At 36.0% G+C, this 14,534-nt stretch overlaps 1 protein-coding gene across 3 annotated transcripts in view; it reads right to left on the bottom strand.

Annotated features, from left to right (window-relative positions):
* The window catches only part of FNDC3A (fibronectin type III domain containing 3A), a 231,509-nt gene that overhangs the window by 60,001 nt on the left and 156,974 nt on the right, over nt 1-14,534 (bottom strand). For all 3 annotated transcript variants that reach the window (XM_055244290.2, XM_055244289.2, XM_055244291.2), the window contains 3 exons: nt 12,483-12,720; nt 7,011-7,280; nt 4,819-4,877 (listed from right to left, as the gene is read on the bottom strand). In XM_055244290.2, coding sequence (XP_055100265.1) covers nt 4,819-4,877; nt 7,011-7,280; nt 12,483-12,720 — 567 coding nt within the window. The remainder of the gene's footprint in view (nt 1-4,818; nt 4,878-7,010; nt 7,281-12,482; nt 12,721-14,534) is intronic.

Below are 14,534 nucleotides of genomic sequence, written 5' to 3'. Positions count from 1 at the left end.
AAGACAGTATAGAATCCCTGTCTATCCTTTACCCAGCTTCCCCTAATGCATCCTATATAACCATGCATTTTTGTCAAAACTAAGAAATTAATATTGGTAAATACTATTAACTAAGCTTTTAACTATACTTTTCACTAAACAGACTTCCAGAATACTATGTTGAATTTAGCAAACATCGTTTTAAAAATAAATTTAAAAAATTTTAAAATGCTAATTTCAACTTAAAAGATATTATTATTTTTTTTTATTGAGACAGGGTCTTACTATTGTTGCTTGGGCTGGTTGCGAACTCCTACGCTCAAGCGATCCTCCTGCCGCGGCCTCCTAAAGTATTGAGATTAGAGGCGTGAGCCACTGCACTGGGCCAATTTCAACTTTTTCAATTTCTGCTTTTCCAGAAAATCTTCTAGTACTAACTCATTCTATTAAAAAGATATCTTGTGGCCGGGCGCAGGGGCTCATGCCTGTAATCCCAGCACTTTGGGAAGCCGAGGTGGGCAGATCACCTGAGGTTAAGAGTTCAAGACCAGCCTGGCCAATATGGTGGAACCCTATCTCTACTAAAAATACAAAAATTATCTGGGCATGGTGGTGCATGCCTGTAATCCCAGCTACTCAAGAGACTGAGACCCAAGAATCACTTGAATCCGGGAGGCAGAGGTTGCAGCAAGCTGAAATCATGCCACTGCACTCCAGCCCTCCAGCCTGGGTGAAAGAGCAAGACTCTGTCTCAAAAAAAAAAAAAAAAAAAAGATATCTTATTACTTGCACATATATGTTAAGTCACAGAAAGAGTGACTACATTGGGATAAGATGTGGAAAACTTCATAAGTGAATTTTGAGTTGAATTTTAAAGAACTTGGATGAGATAAAATTTGGTAGAAAGAGGTGGGTAATTAATACAGGAATGAGTATTTATATTCCAAAGCTTGTAACTGAAATCTGGTAGTCCAAGGCATGTTCATATGTATTTTAAAAATCTTCTAAAAATGCTATTTTCTGTTGCTGGTTTCAGATGAATTATAAGGAGTTGCACAGAAGAAAAAGAGATGGACTCCCACACAGATACCACAAAATTCCTGTGTGAAGACTGAGGTAGTAATTGTGTGTGTATGTGGAGTGGTAGGGGACAGTGGGGAGAGTGGATCCTATAAACTTATAGTGAAATAATAAAGCTTGGAGTACTAATCTGGCATGGGGAGAATGAAAGGTAAAGAAGAAATGTAAGATGATACTGTAACCCAGGAAAACCTGGATGGGTAAGTGTTTACTGATGGAAACAATGAAAGGAAACAGAAACAAAAGAGATCTAACCCAATTCCTTCATTTTAGAGAAATGAAAAACGTGATAAAAATAGTATAGACAAGCAGAGTAAGAATTTGGTTTTCTAAAGTTGCTAGTGAAACATTCAAACTTGGGTATTCTTTAGCGTGCCTCAGGAGATATAGTTCTACAGGAACAGATGAGTAGGATTGAAAATACAGATTTGGAAGTAATTTGAACTCTATTTGTATGCTAACGTTAGAAGTAAAATTTGCTTTTATATCCGTATCACTTGATTCTTACAACTACCACCTAAAGTAGGCAAAATAGGCTTAACTATCTTCATTTTATGAAAGGAGCATATTCAGAAAGATTAAGTGACTTGTCTGAGGTCACAGAACCATTGACTAGGACCTGAATAATTCAGTTCTTTTCCTACTACTCAATGATCCCATTCTGAATCCACTTCTAGGTTGTAGCTGAAAATAGATATGACTGTGTAAAAATATAAGAACTGATAAAAATGGTAACAGGAAAAAATGAACATAGCTCTTTTAGAAAGTGGCTAGATTATGTACAATATATTTTTTGAGGCAGATTGTGATCCTTGTAAGGTAGTCATCAAAATTACCCTTGAGAAAAACTGTCCATTGGGTTAAATTAAGTATATATCTAGGAAGCTAAACTGTTAAAAGAGTTCAAAGCCATATATATTGTATGAATTTTGACAAAGACTGTAGAAGAAAGAAATGAGAGTATCTAATTTCTGGATTTCCAGAAATATTAAAGTAGAATACACATAAATGTTTGATCCTTGTCTAGATAAGGGCATCAGGAGGTGAGAGAATAATTCTGAAGATAACTCAAAGGCTGAGTCTAAGGAAATTTGGAGTTAGATAGTACTTCTAGTAACCACCAAAAGGTAAAGGGAAGGGGTAATGATTCTGAAAGCAAAAAGGTATGAGTAAAAGGCATGACACATTTAATTTTAAGCATTACTGAAATAAAAGGAAATGAAATTCACTGAAATAAATGTCAGTAGATTTTCATAGAAATGAGACTGAGAACAATTTCAAAGAAGAACAAATGAAAAGACAACACTTTCAATATAATTAATTATTTCATGCATGTGAGGGTATACAATACCATTATTTTCCATTTTCTGAAAGAAGAAACATTCACAAAGGTCAAGTGACTTGTCATGGGTCACTCAACTCCTAAGTACACAGCTGAGACTGTGAGACTCATGCATGTACCACATTCTCCCCTACACACTGCATTCTGGTCACATGAGTGGGCTTTTCTCTTCTTTCCTTTTTTTTTTTTTTGTTCCTCAAATGTGCCATGTCCAGTGCTTTTCAAATGCTGCTCAGTTTGCAATAATACTCTTCCCACACTTTCCACCCCTGTCCTCAATGCCCAACCACTACTTTTCCTTCAAGTATCAGTACAATAATCCTTCCTTAGGAAAACTTCCCTGATTCCCTGTCAAGGTTTAGTTCTCCTATCACACACTCTGATTGCTCTCTATCTTTTTGTTCTGGCACTTCACGGTTACAATTTAACATTCATTGTGTAATGCTTAGTTTACTAAACTAAGCCTTGTGGCAGAGCCCGTGTCTATCCTTTGCTTTCCATTCTATCTCCAGCTTTAGCACAGCGTCTGTCACTTTGTAAGTGGTCAAATATTTATAGAATGAAAAAGTGAATGAACACATTTAATTTAGCGCTCTAAATGAACTAGAGCATGCAAAAACAACCAAACACACAAAAACAAGCAAGCAAAAACCCTGACCTGCACTTTGTAGCTCACAATTAATTTAATCAAAGAGGAATTGGCATTCAAACTACAAACATAAACTAAAACAAAGCAAATAAAACCATCAGCATTACTTTATGATACAGGACTCACTATCTTATTAAATTACATTTCTTCCTAATGTTGAGTAAGAAAGTCTTTCAATTGGCTTTAAGATTTACTTTTTGTGTCTGTAAATTATATATATATATATATATTTATTTATTTATGAGACAGGTTCTTGCTCTGTCACCCAGGCTGGAGTGAAAAGGCACAATCTTAGTTCACTGCAGCATTGAACTCCTAGGCTCAAGGGATCCTCCCATCTCAGCATCCCAAGTATCTGGGACTACAGGTGTGTGCCCCCTTGTCTGTAGTATCTGTATTTGTTTTTTGTAGAGACAAGGTCTCAATATATTACTCAGGCTGGTCTCAAACTCCTGGCCTCAAGTGATCCTCTTGTCTTGGTTTTCCAAAGGACTGGGAAAGTGTGAGCCACTGCACCTGGCCTGAAAATTATACTTTTAATATATACTACAAGTAAATGCTACTAGCATTAGCTATTAAATCACTCAAACATCAATCTTATTAAGGCTACTAAATTCTTTTTCTAGTAAACCTAGTAATATACACTCGGGGTCTTGGAAGGATACTGCCTAAATTTCAGTCATAGCTCTACTACTACTAATAGAAACTCACTGTTGCTTCAGTTTCCTCATTTGTAAAACAGGGAAAATAGTACATATATGGTTGTCACCGGTATTAAATAATGCACATGTGCATTCCAAGCACTCTAAACAGAGACTGATGCTAATCGATTTGTGTTAGCCATTACTATGAAGTAATTCTGTGTAAATTTACATTTATTTATACATATATGCTCTATTCTCAAGAGAAAACAGATTCGAATAAAGAAGGCTAGAGCAACCAAATCTATTATTTGGGAGTTGTGAGAAAAAGTGGGACCATAGTAGTCTGTTAGATAAGGAACTGGCTTACTCAAACATCCTGAAACATGGCAAGATAAGCTTTAAAAGCCTTTATGGAGATGGTACTAAGAATAATAACTTTTCTAATTTGTTTTCTTAGAAAAAACAAAGTATTTTTTGGGGTAACTTAGCATAAAACATTTTACCATGGATGTTTCCGAGAGTTGGGAAAGAGTAGTTTGTTTTATGAACCAAAAAATATTCTTATCAATCTTAAATTGCCTTATTCTGGCTGAAAAAGTCCTATGGCCTACTTCTTCCACCACATCTTTCTCCCCTTCACTATACTCCAGTGATAAGGGTTCTTTCCATCTGTCCAACTCCCCATACTTACACCTGTTCTCCTTCTCCCATTCCTTCCACTTTTGCACTTTTTCTCACTTGTCAGAGAAAGCTTCCTTGATTGCTCTATTTAACCTAACAACCTCTCCTACTAATCTCATCATATCATTCCTATTTCTATAATAGCAATCTTTACTATCACACAGAATTCTGTTTGTGCATTTGTTTTTTATTTATTGGCATACAGTAAGGGATCAATAAATATTTGATGAATGAATGACAAAACTATGTAGCTCTTCAAAGAATCAGGTAATGACATAGAAAGATAGCTAAGGCATACAATAGTGAGTGAAAAAAGCTTGTCACAGAATACAGTATGATCCTATTTTCATAAAAAGCTAAAAGAAAAAACTACATTTTGATGGATGAACATCTTATGCCAATATACTAAATATAAACATCAATAAAATACATAAGATACTTACCACTGGTTTGACAATGTTGGAAAGAAGTGCTTCAAATGCTTTAGTTTCTTCATCTTTTTCTTAAAAAAAAAAAATTTGAATATTTAAAAAGAAGAACTTAGATACAATCCCGTCTTCTCCCTAAATATGTATTCTGAAACTAGGTTGGTATTTGAGACTTTTATTTTCTAGTTTTTATTCCTTTGTTCATACTGAGCAGTTTGTGGCCCTTCAGCATTTATCTACTTTAGTTTTTGTTTCTATGTTAACTGTGACTACTAATTATAACACCACTATACATAGATATATCTATATGTATTTAGCCATAGCTATATCTATCTGAACCAAATTTTTCTTATATAAAGTATAGTTTTATTCATGGTTGTAAGAATATTCTCTCTGGAAAGTTCTCATTTGTCAATCTCATACCTCTTAATAAAGTTAACTATTTTTTCATGACATGCCTTAGTTATGGTTTCCCAAATTAGAAATATAATTGGCTTGACTGCAACTTATAGTCACCACTGATAGGCAAAAACTTTAATTCTTCTGAAACAGCAGTGCCGAAAACGATGATCAGCAGGTCTCAAATAAATGGGAGAACATTTATGTAAATGTTAATATACAAGTCATGAACAGTTGAGGCATTATTTGAAATTTGTTGGTGAGGAATAGAAATTTTAAGGAAAAGGAAGGTAGGAAGAGTTAACATGGCTTACATTTTGATATTTCCCTCAAAGTTGGAAGCATTTTAGTTCCTAGTCATATATTAATTACCTACACTATTTCATAATAAAAATCAATTTAGATAAGCATATTCAAGGACTGATAGAGTTGTGGTTATTGGTGCTTGTGAAATGACATGTTGGTATGGTTCACAGTCATTTCTGATGAAACCTTTAGAACCTGACATGGTCTACCATGCATATCTATGTATTTCTACATACGCTTATCTACGTCAAACAGATAATAGTATTAAGGAAACCTAAAAGAACATACATATAGAAACCACATTAATCAAAGTAAGCAGTAGTTAGAAGCTTAACATTACAATCAAGAGTACTGGGTACTAACTCCACAACTGTAGGCATGTGAAAGACAGGCTGTTAACCCAGCTATATTTTACCTTACAGAGATTGATTCAAGTATATACAAATAATAGTGCTCAAAGTTCATATAGTAGGCTCAAGCCTGTAATCTCAGCATACTGGAAAGTCAAGGTAGGTGGATTGCTTGAGCCTAGGAGTTGGAGACCGGCCTGGCCAAGATAGTGAAACCCCATCTCTACTAAAAATACAAAAAGTAGTTGGGCGTGGTGGCATGCGCCTGTAGTCCCAGCTACTCAGGAGGCTGAGGCACAAGAATCACTTCAACACAGGAGGCAGAGGTTGCAGTGAGCTGATATTGCGCCACTGCATTCCAGCCTGGGTGACAGAGCTCAAAAACAAACAAACAAACAAAAACCAATAAAACAAGGTTCATAGAGTAGAAGTCAGAGGTTAGGGGAAGGATCCAAGAGTAACAAGGAGAGTTTAGGAGAAAAGAACTTTTGAAGAAAGAAATGAAAAATACTCTATCCTAATTATAGAGTATATAGAGAGATTGGTAAATGATATAACTACTTGCTATCAAGGTTTTATTCAAAAAGAAGGTGGGAGAAATAACAAGTTTTGATAGGTTGGGAACGGTGGCTCAGGCCTGTAATTGCAGCACTTTGAGAGGCCAAGATGGAAGGATCGCTTGAGCCCAGGAGTTCGAGACTAGCATGGGCAAAACAGCGAGACCCTGTCTCTACTAAAAATTAAAAAGTTAGCTGGGTGTGGTGGTGCATGCCTGTAGTTTTCAGCTGCAGTGATCTATGATCGTGCCACTCCAGCCTGGGTGACAGAGCAAGACTCTGCCTCAAAAAAAAAAAAAAAAAAAAAAAGTTTTGATTAAAAATCAGCAGCATAGCATTATCAAAGGCCCAGAATCAGAAGAAAGAAATTTGGATTAATGTTATCTGAGTTTTTCTATCAAAGAGAAATTTCAGTCAGTAAAATTTATGATACAGATGAAATTACTAATTGAGGTTTTCCAAACTGTCAAAAGCAGCAGCCTGTAACAGTCTATTTGGACCATGACAAAATGACTGAAAGGTTAGAATATACTTTTAGTAGGTTAAATCACGAGAGTAGCATCAATGAGAACAGTTCAGTACTTCAAACAGTTACCTTCAATTTCTGTATCAACTTGTGTACCACCTTTCCCCTTCCCAGACTTGATTTTTGCTGATCCTGTATTTATACCACCAGCATTCTGTCCTTTTATAAGTCCATTATGTTCATTAATGGGAGAAGGGCATTTCTGGGGTGATGATGGTGGACTGCTCATTTTATCTTTCTGTGTTCCCTGGCGATCCTTCAATTTTTTCTGCAAACGTTCGTATGTTTTACTAGATCGTTCATCTCTAAAGTTGGACCTTCCATGTGTAGAGTGAGCATCTAGGAGGAAATAAAAACGAAATGTTAAGAAGATCACTTTCTCCAAATAAGTTTATGCCATGAAAAAAGAACACAAAATAAATCTATCATATAAAACTTTTATAAAAAATTTAAAATAATTTTGCATAACAAAGCAACCTTTGTGTCTCCATGAACTATTAGAACCAAGCTTTGTGATTTATGCTAATTATATATATATATATCTCGAGTAAATTTACAGAGAGATTTCTTTCCTTCTTCTGTTCTCAACTAATTATTAATCTCCATAGAAACAGCTTGGTGGTAACTTATGATTATTGTAGGTGAGGAATGAGACTTGAACTGAGCAGTCCACAGTTCTTTTTCTTTTACTCTTTAGTAACTATTACTTTTCACATCTTTTTGAACCTTAAACACATAAAATAGGTAAAAAGAAAATCACTGCCTACCTAAATTCCCTTATAACTCAAAAAAGCAAATCATCACTGAAAAAAAAGTTAGCAAAAAGAAATGATTTAGATTGTTTAACAATAACAATCTACATATAATGTATCTTCAGATACTATAAACTCAAGGTTGTGATTTAGAAGAATCTACTCATTCTAATAAAAGTCACATAGGAACATAATTAAGTCATTATGCTCAATAAATATTAATTCAATTGTCCCCAGAGTTTTTTAAATTTAAGATTTGTGATGAGAAAAATATTTTTAAAAAGCCTCAGTAAAAAGTTTTAATTTAGCAGTGCCTTAAGAAAATTAGTATAGCAATTTTGAAATGAGTATTATAAGGATATGTACAATAACATTAGAATGAACGTGGACCTCTACCTCACACCATATACAAAAATTAATTCAAATGAATCAATGACCCAAATGTAAGAGATTAAACTATTGAACTCTTAGAAGGAAACACATCTCTATGACCTTGGATTTGGCAATAGTTTCTTAGACGAGACACCAAAAACACAAGCAATCAAAGAAAAAATTAGATTTCATCAGAATTAAAAACTTTTCTGCACCAAAGGATACCACAAGGAAAGTGAAAAAACAACAAGGGAGGAAATCATATATCTGATAAGGAACTTGTATCCAGAATATATACACTCTTACCTTTCAACAATAAAAAGACAAATACCCCACCCATTTAAAAAATGGGTGAAGAATTCAAATAGACATTTCTCCAAATAAAATATATGAACGGGGCTGGGTGCAGTGGCTCAGTGGCTCACGCCTGTATTCCCAGCACTTTGAGAGGCTGAAGCAGGTGGATCACAAGGTCAGGAGTTCAAGACTGGCCTGGCCAAGATGGTGAAACCCCATCTCTACTAAAAATACAAAAAATTAGCCGGGTGTGGTGGCGCGCACCTGTAATCCCAGCTACTTGCGAGGCTGAGGCAGGAGAATCGTTTGAACCTGCGAGGCAGAGGTTGCAGTGAGCCAAGATCATGTCATTGCACCCCAGCTTGGGCAATAAGAGTGAAACTCCATCTCAAAAAAAAAAAAAAAAAGGAAAAGAAAATATACGAATGGCCAATAAGCACATGAAAAGATGATCAACATTAGTAGCATTAGGGAAAAGCAAATCAAAACCATAATGAGAGAGAAATTTATTCAGGATGCCTATAATCAAAAGACAGACAATAACAAGTTTTGGCAAAGAAACTGGAACCCTCGTACATTGCTGGTAGGAATGTAAAATGGTGTAGTCACTGTGGAAAATTAATATAGAGTTAACATATGACCCAGCAATTCCACTCCGAGGCACATACCCAGGAGAAGTGAAAATATGTCAACACAAAAACTTGTACACAAATGGTCACAGCAGTATTATTCACAGATAAAAAGTGAAAACAGGCCGGGCGTGGTGGCTCACGCTTGTAATCCCAGCACTTTGGGAGGCCGAGGCGGGCGGATCACGAGGTCAGGAGATCGAGACCATGGTGAAACCCCGTCTCTACTAAACATACAAAAAAATTAGCCGGGTGTGGTGGCGGGCGCCTGTAGTCCCAGCTACTCGGAGAGGCTGAGGCAGAAGAATGGCATGAACCTGGGAGGCGGAGCTTGCAGTGAGCCGAGATTGTGCCACTGCACTCCAGCCTGGGCGACAGAGCGAGACTCCGTCTCAAAAAAAAAAAAAAAAAAAGTGAAAACAACCCAAAGGTCCATCAGCTAATGAGTGATAAAATGTTGTATATCTACAGAATGCAATATTATTGCAGCCATAAAAAGGAATGAAGTACCATTATATGTGAGAACATGAACTTTGAAAACATGACATTAAGTGAAAAAAAACTAGACACAAAAGTCTACATACTGTATGAACATTTTAATGAAATTTTTATATGAAATATGTGTATTTATATGAAGTCTAGAATAGGCAAACCCATACAGACAGAAAGTAGATTATGGGATGTGAAGAAACAGAGAGTTGGGGCTGACTGTTAATATGTACAGTTTCTTTTTTGGGATGATAGAAATGTTCTGGAATTAGACAGTGTTAGTTAATACAGTACATACTGAATAGAGAAAACATTGAGTTGCATATATTGCACAATACAGTAAATATATTAAAAACCACTGAAGTGTAAAATGATGAACTGTTATCTAAATTATATCTCGACAAAAAGCTAAGAAATATAGCAACTGCAATCAATTAGATCAATTAGTACATACTTTAAAATGCTTTATCTATTATTCAAAATAATAAAGCCACCATGGAGGAGAAAAGAGAATATATTATGCTAGAAAGAGAAGGAACTTAATCATTGAATAGATCTGAGAGGGTTAAAATTCTGAGCAATTAACTAGCAGTGTGGCCTTGCAGAAATTACTTAACATTTGTGAGCCTCAGTTTCCTCATTTGAATTTTGCAGAATTTTACTGAAGATTAAGTGAGATAATACATGCGTGAGCATAGTGCCCAGCAAGGTTCAGGCTCACTAATGGTACTGCTAATAGTGAAATGCTGGATCAGATTCCACTTTGAGAATCCATATGAATTGTGCATGGAAAGGGCATCATGGAGGTATAGCTATTGGTTAGAAAACCAGTACTGTCAGTAATTAGCATCTAGTGGTAGAATCTCTGGCTTATAACCTCAAGTACAATATGACTCCTCCCTTTTACCACTGGGTAGCTAATTTGTGGATTTGTGCCCTTCACTTTCCTTCACATCAATGTAGATCACATCCATGTATTCTAATGCATATCCCTACAGAATAACAAGGGGTTTTAACAATGCAAAATAGTAATAATTGTAATACTAGTTTTTTCTTATAGTTTTCTCAGATTATAAGAAAAAATTAATATTTTTAAAACTAAGTCATAATTAGCAGTAAACCAAAATAGGATGAGACTAATCTGCAGTATAAACTTTTGGTACTCAAAAGTATGTTCCTTGGAGCACAGCATGAACATCTCCTAGGGGCTTGTTAGAAATGCAGAATCTCAAGCACTACCCAGAGCTACTGAACCAATTTGCATTACTTAGGCAATAGAAATAAGCCTGACAAATACATATGATATGTACAATATATCCACTATTTACAGACTGTGTTGTGTAATTTCAATTTTGTATTTGAAGTTATCTCTTCTGCAAATGTACTGAGCATAAGTGACAGGCAATGAATGCTAAGTGCAGGGAAACAACAGTGATTAAAACAGATTCAGTTCTTAGGGAGTTGATAGTCAAATAAGGGAGACAGCCATACAAATACACAATGACAAAAAAGAAATTGTGTTAAGTTCTGTGAAAGATACAAACAAAGTTCAGTGCTAGAGACTGACAAGGTAAGATCAGGAAGGTCTCTGAAAACTGAAATCTAAAGGTTAAAGGAAATTTACAGAAAAGGCAGAGAGAACACCATATACACAGGGACCGAGGCAAGAAAGAACTTGGAGGTTTTGAAAAACTGGGGGGAAGCAATGGGACAAGGAAGTCAGGGGCCACAGGGCAGAACATTGCAAGAGCAGTTTGCAACCAGAGCTAATTTTGGTTCCTAGGGATCATTTGGAAATGTCTGGAGGTATTTTTAGATGTCAGAATATTTAAAATGTTGTATTGGAGTTGTGTGCTACAACTGTGCTACACAATGGTAGTTAGTGGGTAGAGGCCAGGGATGCCTTTAAACATCCTACAATGAAGAGTTTTGTCCTCTACAATGAAGACTTATCCATCCTAAAACATCAATAGTGGCATGTTTGAGAAACCCTAGTTTAGGGGAAGGGTTTAGGATTTTATTCTAATTGCAATGGGAAATCACTGAAATAGTTTAAACAGAACCGTATGATTAATATTTGAAAATAATTACTGTGGCTGAGAATTGATTATTGGGGGCAAGAATGGAAACAAAACCAACTGGAAGGCCATTGTTGCAGTTGTCCTGGCAAGAGCTGATGGTGGATGGATTTGAGTGGCAGTGGGGAAGTAGTAAAAAAAAATTCAGAAAATTCTGAAAATAAAACTGATACTAATTGATGTAAGGGTTAGAAAAGGAGAAATCAAATTTGACCATCTGGCTTTCATTTGAGCAAACTAAGTGGCTAGTGGCCCACCTACTGAGATGAAGGGACAGAAAAAAAGCAAGTTGTGGGGGTCCACATTTGACATTTCTGTTTAGAAATATTCTGAAATGCATGAGACATCCATGTGAAGTTATCGAGAAGGCAGTCAGGAATAAGTCTGGCACTGTTTAAGGCAGTGTTTAAAGCTATGGGACATAATAAGGTATTATTTTGTGTTTATGTTTGGTAGCCTACATATTTATTAACTTTATTTACTAACTTTCCCCAAATTTATTAACTCCCTAAGGGCAGAGGTTATGGCTTATCCTGTTTTTTCAATCCCTCACAGAGCTTAGCAACTTTGTGTAGTGGCATCACAGCTGATAGGATTTAACAATGACATGGTTATTCCTGGCTGAAAATTTTCTCAGTGCCTAGATTGCAGGCCAGAGGAAAAGACCTCTTATTTGAATGTGGCACCACTAAGTAGTGCTGCATGATATAAGTTACTCCCCTTCTTTGATTTTTCTGTTTACTCACCTGCCTTGAAGGGTGATCATGAGGATGAAGCACCTAATATAGTACTTGAGTAAAAGAAAAATGCCTGTTGTATCATTACCATTTGCTGTTTTTTTAATGTGATATGATAATGGCATCTATTATATCCAAGCGAAGAATATCCAACTCAATAACAGTGGAATACTTTTAGATGTCTTACCTACATCTCCATAGACTTGTGAAGACTGATACTGTGGCATATACTGTGTTGTCATGTCTCCAGCTCCAGTCACGGGTGAGTACATATGACGTGGTGGAGGGGGCATCATGGTTGGGACAGGAATGAAACCAGGCAGAGGAGGATGTGGAGAACGGTGGAGAACTGTGTGACCACCAGGGTGAAACTCTGGTGCCTGAGGGACCACGACAACTCTTCGAACACCATTGTCTTCAATAACCTACAAAATGAACATTAGATTAAAATTTTTCCATAGAATATAAGCAATTCTTTTAAAAATGTTAAGAGTAGGGTGGGCATGGTAGCTCATGCCTCTAATCCCAGCACTTTGGGAGGCCGAGGCAGGTGGATCACCTAGGGTCAGGAGTTCGATAACAGCCTGGCCAACATGGCGAAACCCCGTCTCTACTAAAAATACAAAAATTAGCTGGGCATGGTGGCCCATGCCTGTAATCCCAGCTACTCGGGAGGCTGAGGCAGGAGAATTGCTTGAACCTGGGAGGTGGAGGTTGCAGTGAGCCGAGATAGCGCCATTGCACTCTAGCCTGGGCAACAGAGCAAGACTCTGTCTCGAAAATAAAATAAAATAAAAATGTTAGAGTAAGAATTTTTACACCATTAGAAATTTAAAAAATTTGGAGAATCAACATAAAAAGAACTTATTAAATATACTGGTACATATAAATTAGCACTAAACAAAATGAAGAATTAGTTTTTGTTATACAATTCAATATAAATCTTAAAACTAATTAGACAAGCTAAAGAGTAACCTAATACGTTATGATACTAGATATTTATCCTATGTGTTATGTGCATTTCCTGATGGAGTAATTTTGGTTTAGACACAAGAGGTTCAGGAATCAATTTCCTTTTCTATATAATGACTAGGAGTGGGGGAAAACAAGTTGTGGAAAGACCAAATAGAAAACAAAACAACTGGATCCAGACTCAATCAGATAATCAATGACATGTTAGAATTTAGATGTAAAATTCTTATGACCATGACCAGGACAATTTTAACCGTTGATCATTTCAAGGGACACAAATACTGAATATTACTATATTAACTCCTAGTTAGGAAAAGTATCTGTGGCTTTGAGGCTTAGAAATTACAAACTAAAAAAAAAAAACCAGGAATTACACCATGGGGATAAATTTTTTTAAATGATAAGACTCACTCCTCTTTGAACCTTACTAGAGCTGCAAAGACACACAGGAAACCCTAAAAAATTAAAGGACTTTATCTTAAAATTAGAAATCCCTCACTAAAATAGGGCCCTTATTCTTTTAGACTTATATGGTAACTATTAAGGTATAACAAATGGCTAATACCTTCCTCAGGAAACAGAAAATGATCATAATGTTAAGTGCTAATTTAAAGGCAAATCCTAATTTTCAGAAAGGCAAAGTTTTATTGTGCTTAAGGATAGCAAATTATTTTATAAATATATGTGCTTGGTAGGTATAGGTATACTAGAAAACACACTTATCTGGGTATAGATAAGCCTAAATTACAAACATTAATTAGATTATTAAACTATCCTTACCTACTGGAGTGTGACATGACTCTTCTAACAGGGGACTAGAAGACCAAATGAATTAACTGTTTTTAATATGCTGGGTCTAGAACCATAATGCCTTGTTTTCAGCAAAATGGATGCCTCAGACACCTTTCTCCCTATTTAACTCAGTTCTGAATTTAAGTCTCAAGCAAGCATATATGATTGATGGGAACTAAATAATATCTACAACCCTACCTGAAGGCAATCTGGGAACTGCTGATAGCTTTTGAGCTTCTACCCTACAGGAAGGAACATTGGAAGAAGTTTGAAATGGATTTTAAGTGAGCCAAATCACAGTATCTGTCACAATACCCCTTTTACCTTTATCACTCTCCAATTCACAAATCTTAAAAAACGGAGCCATTTCCAAGAGACTTGTACTTCATATTCATTCAACCTGGTTCCAAACTACCTTCTAAGTTGTATCGTTCTTTTGCAACAAACCCTGAACCATTAACCGCAGTCAGGCTGG

This window comes from Symphalangus syndactylus, chromosome 15, assembly GCF_028878055.3.
Source record: "Symphalangus syndactylus isolate Jambi chromosome 15, NHGRI_mSymSyn1-v2.1_pri, whole genome shotgun sequence".
NCBI classification, from domain to species: domain Eukaryota; kingdom Metazoa; phylum Chordata; class Mammalia; order Primates; family Hylobatidae; genus Symphalangus; species Symphalangus syndactylus.
The sequence above is the reverse complement of the archived record's forward strand: the minus strand, read 5'-3'. Positions and strand labels throughout refer to the sequence as shown.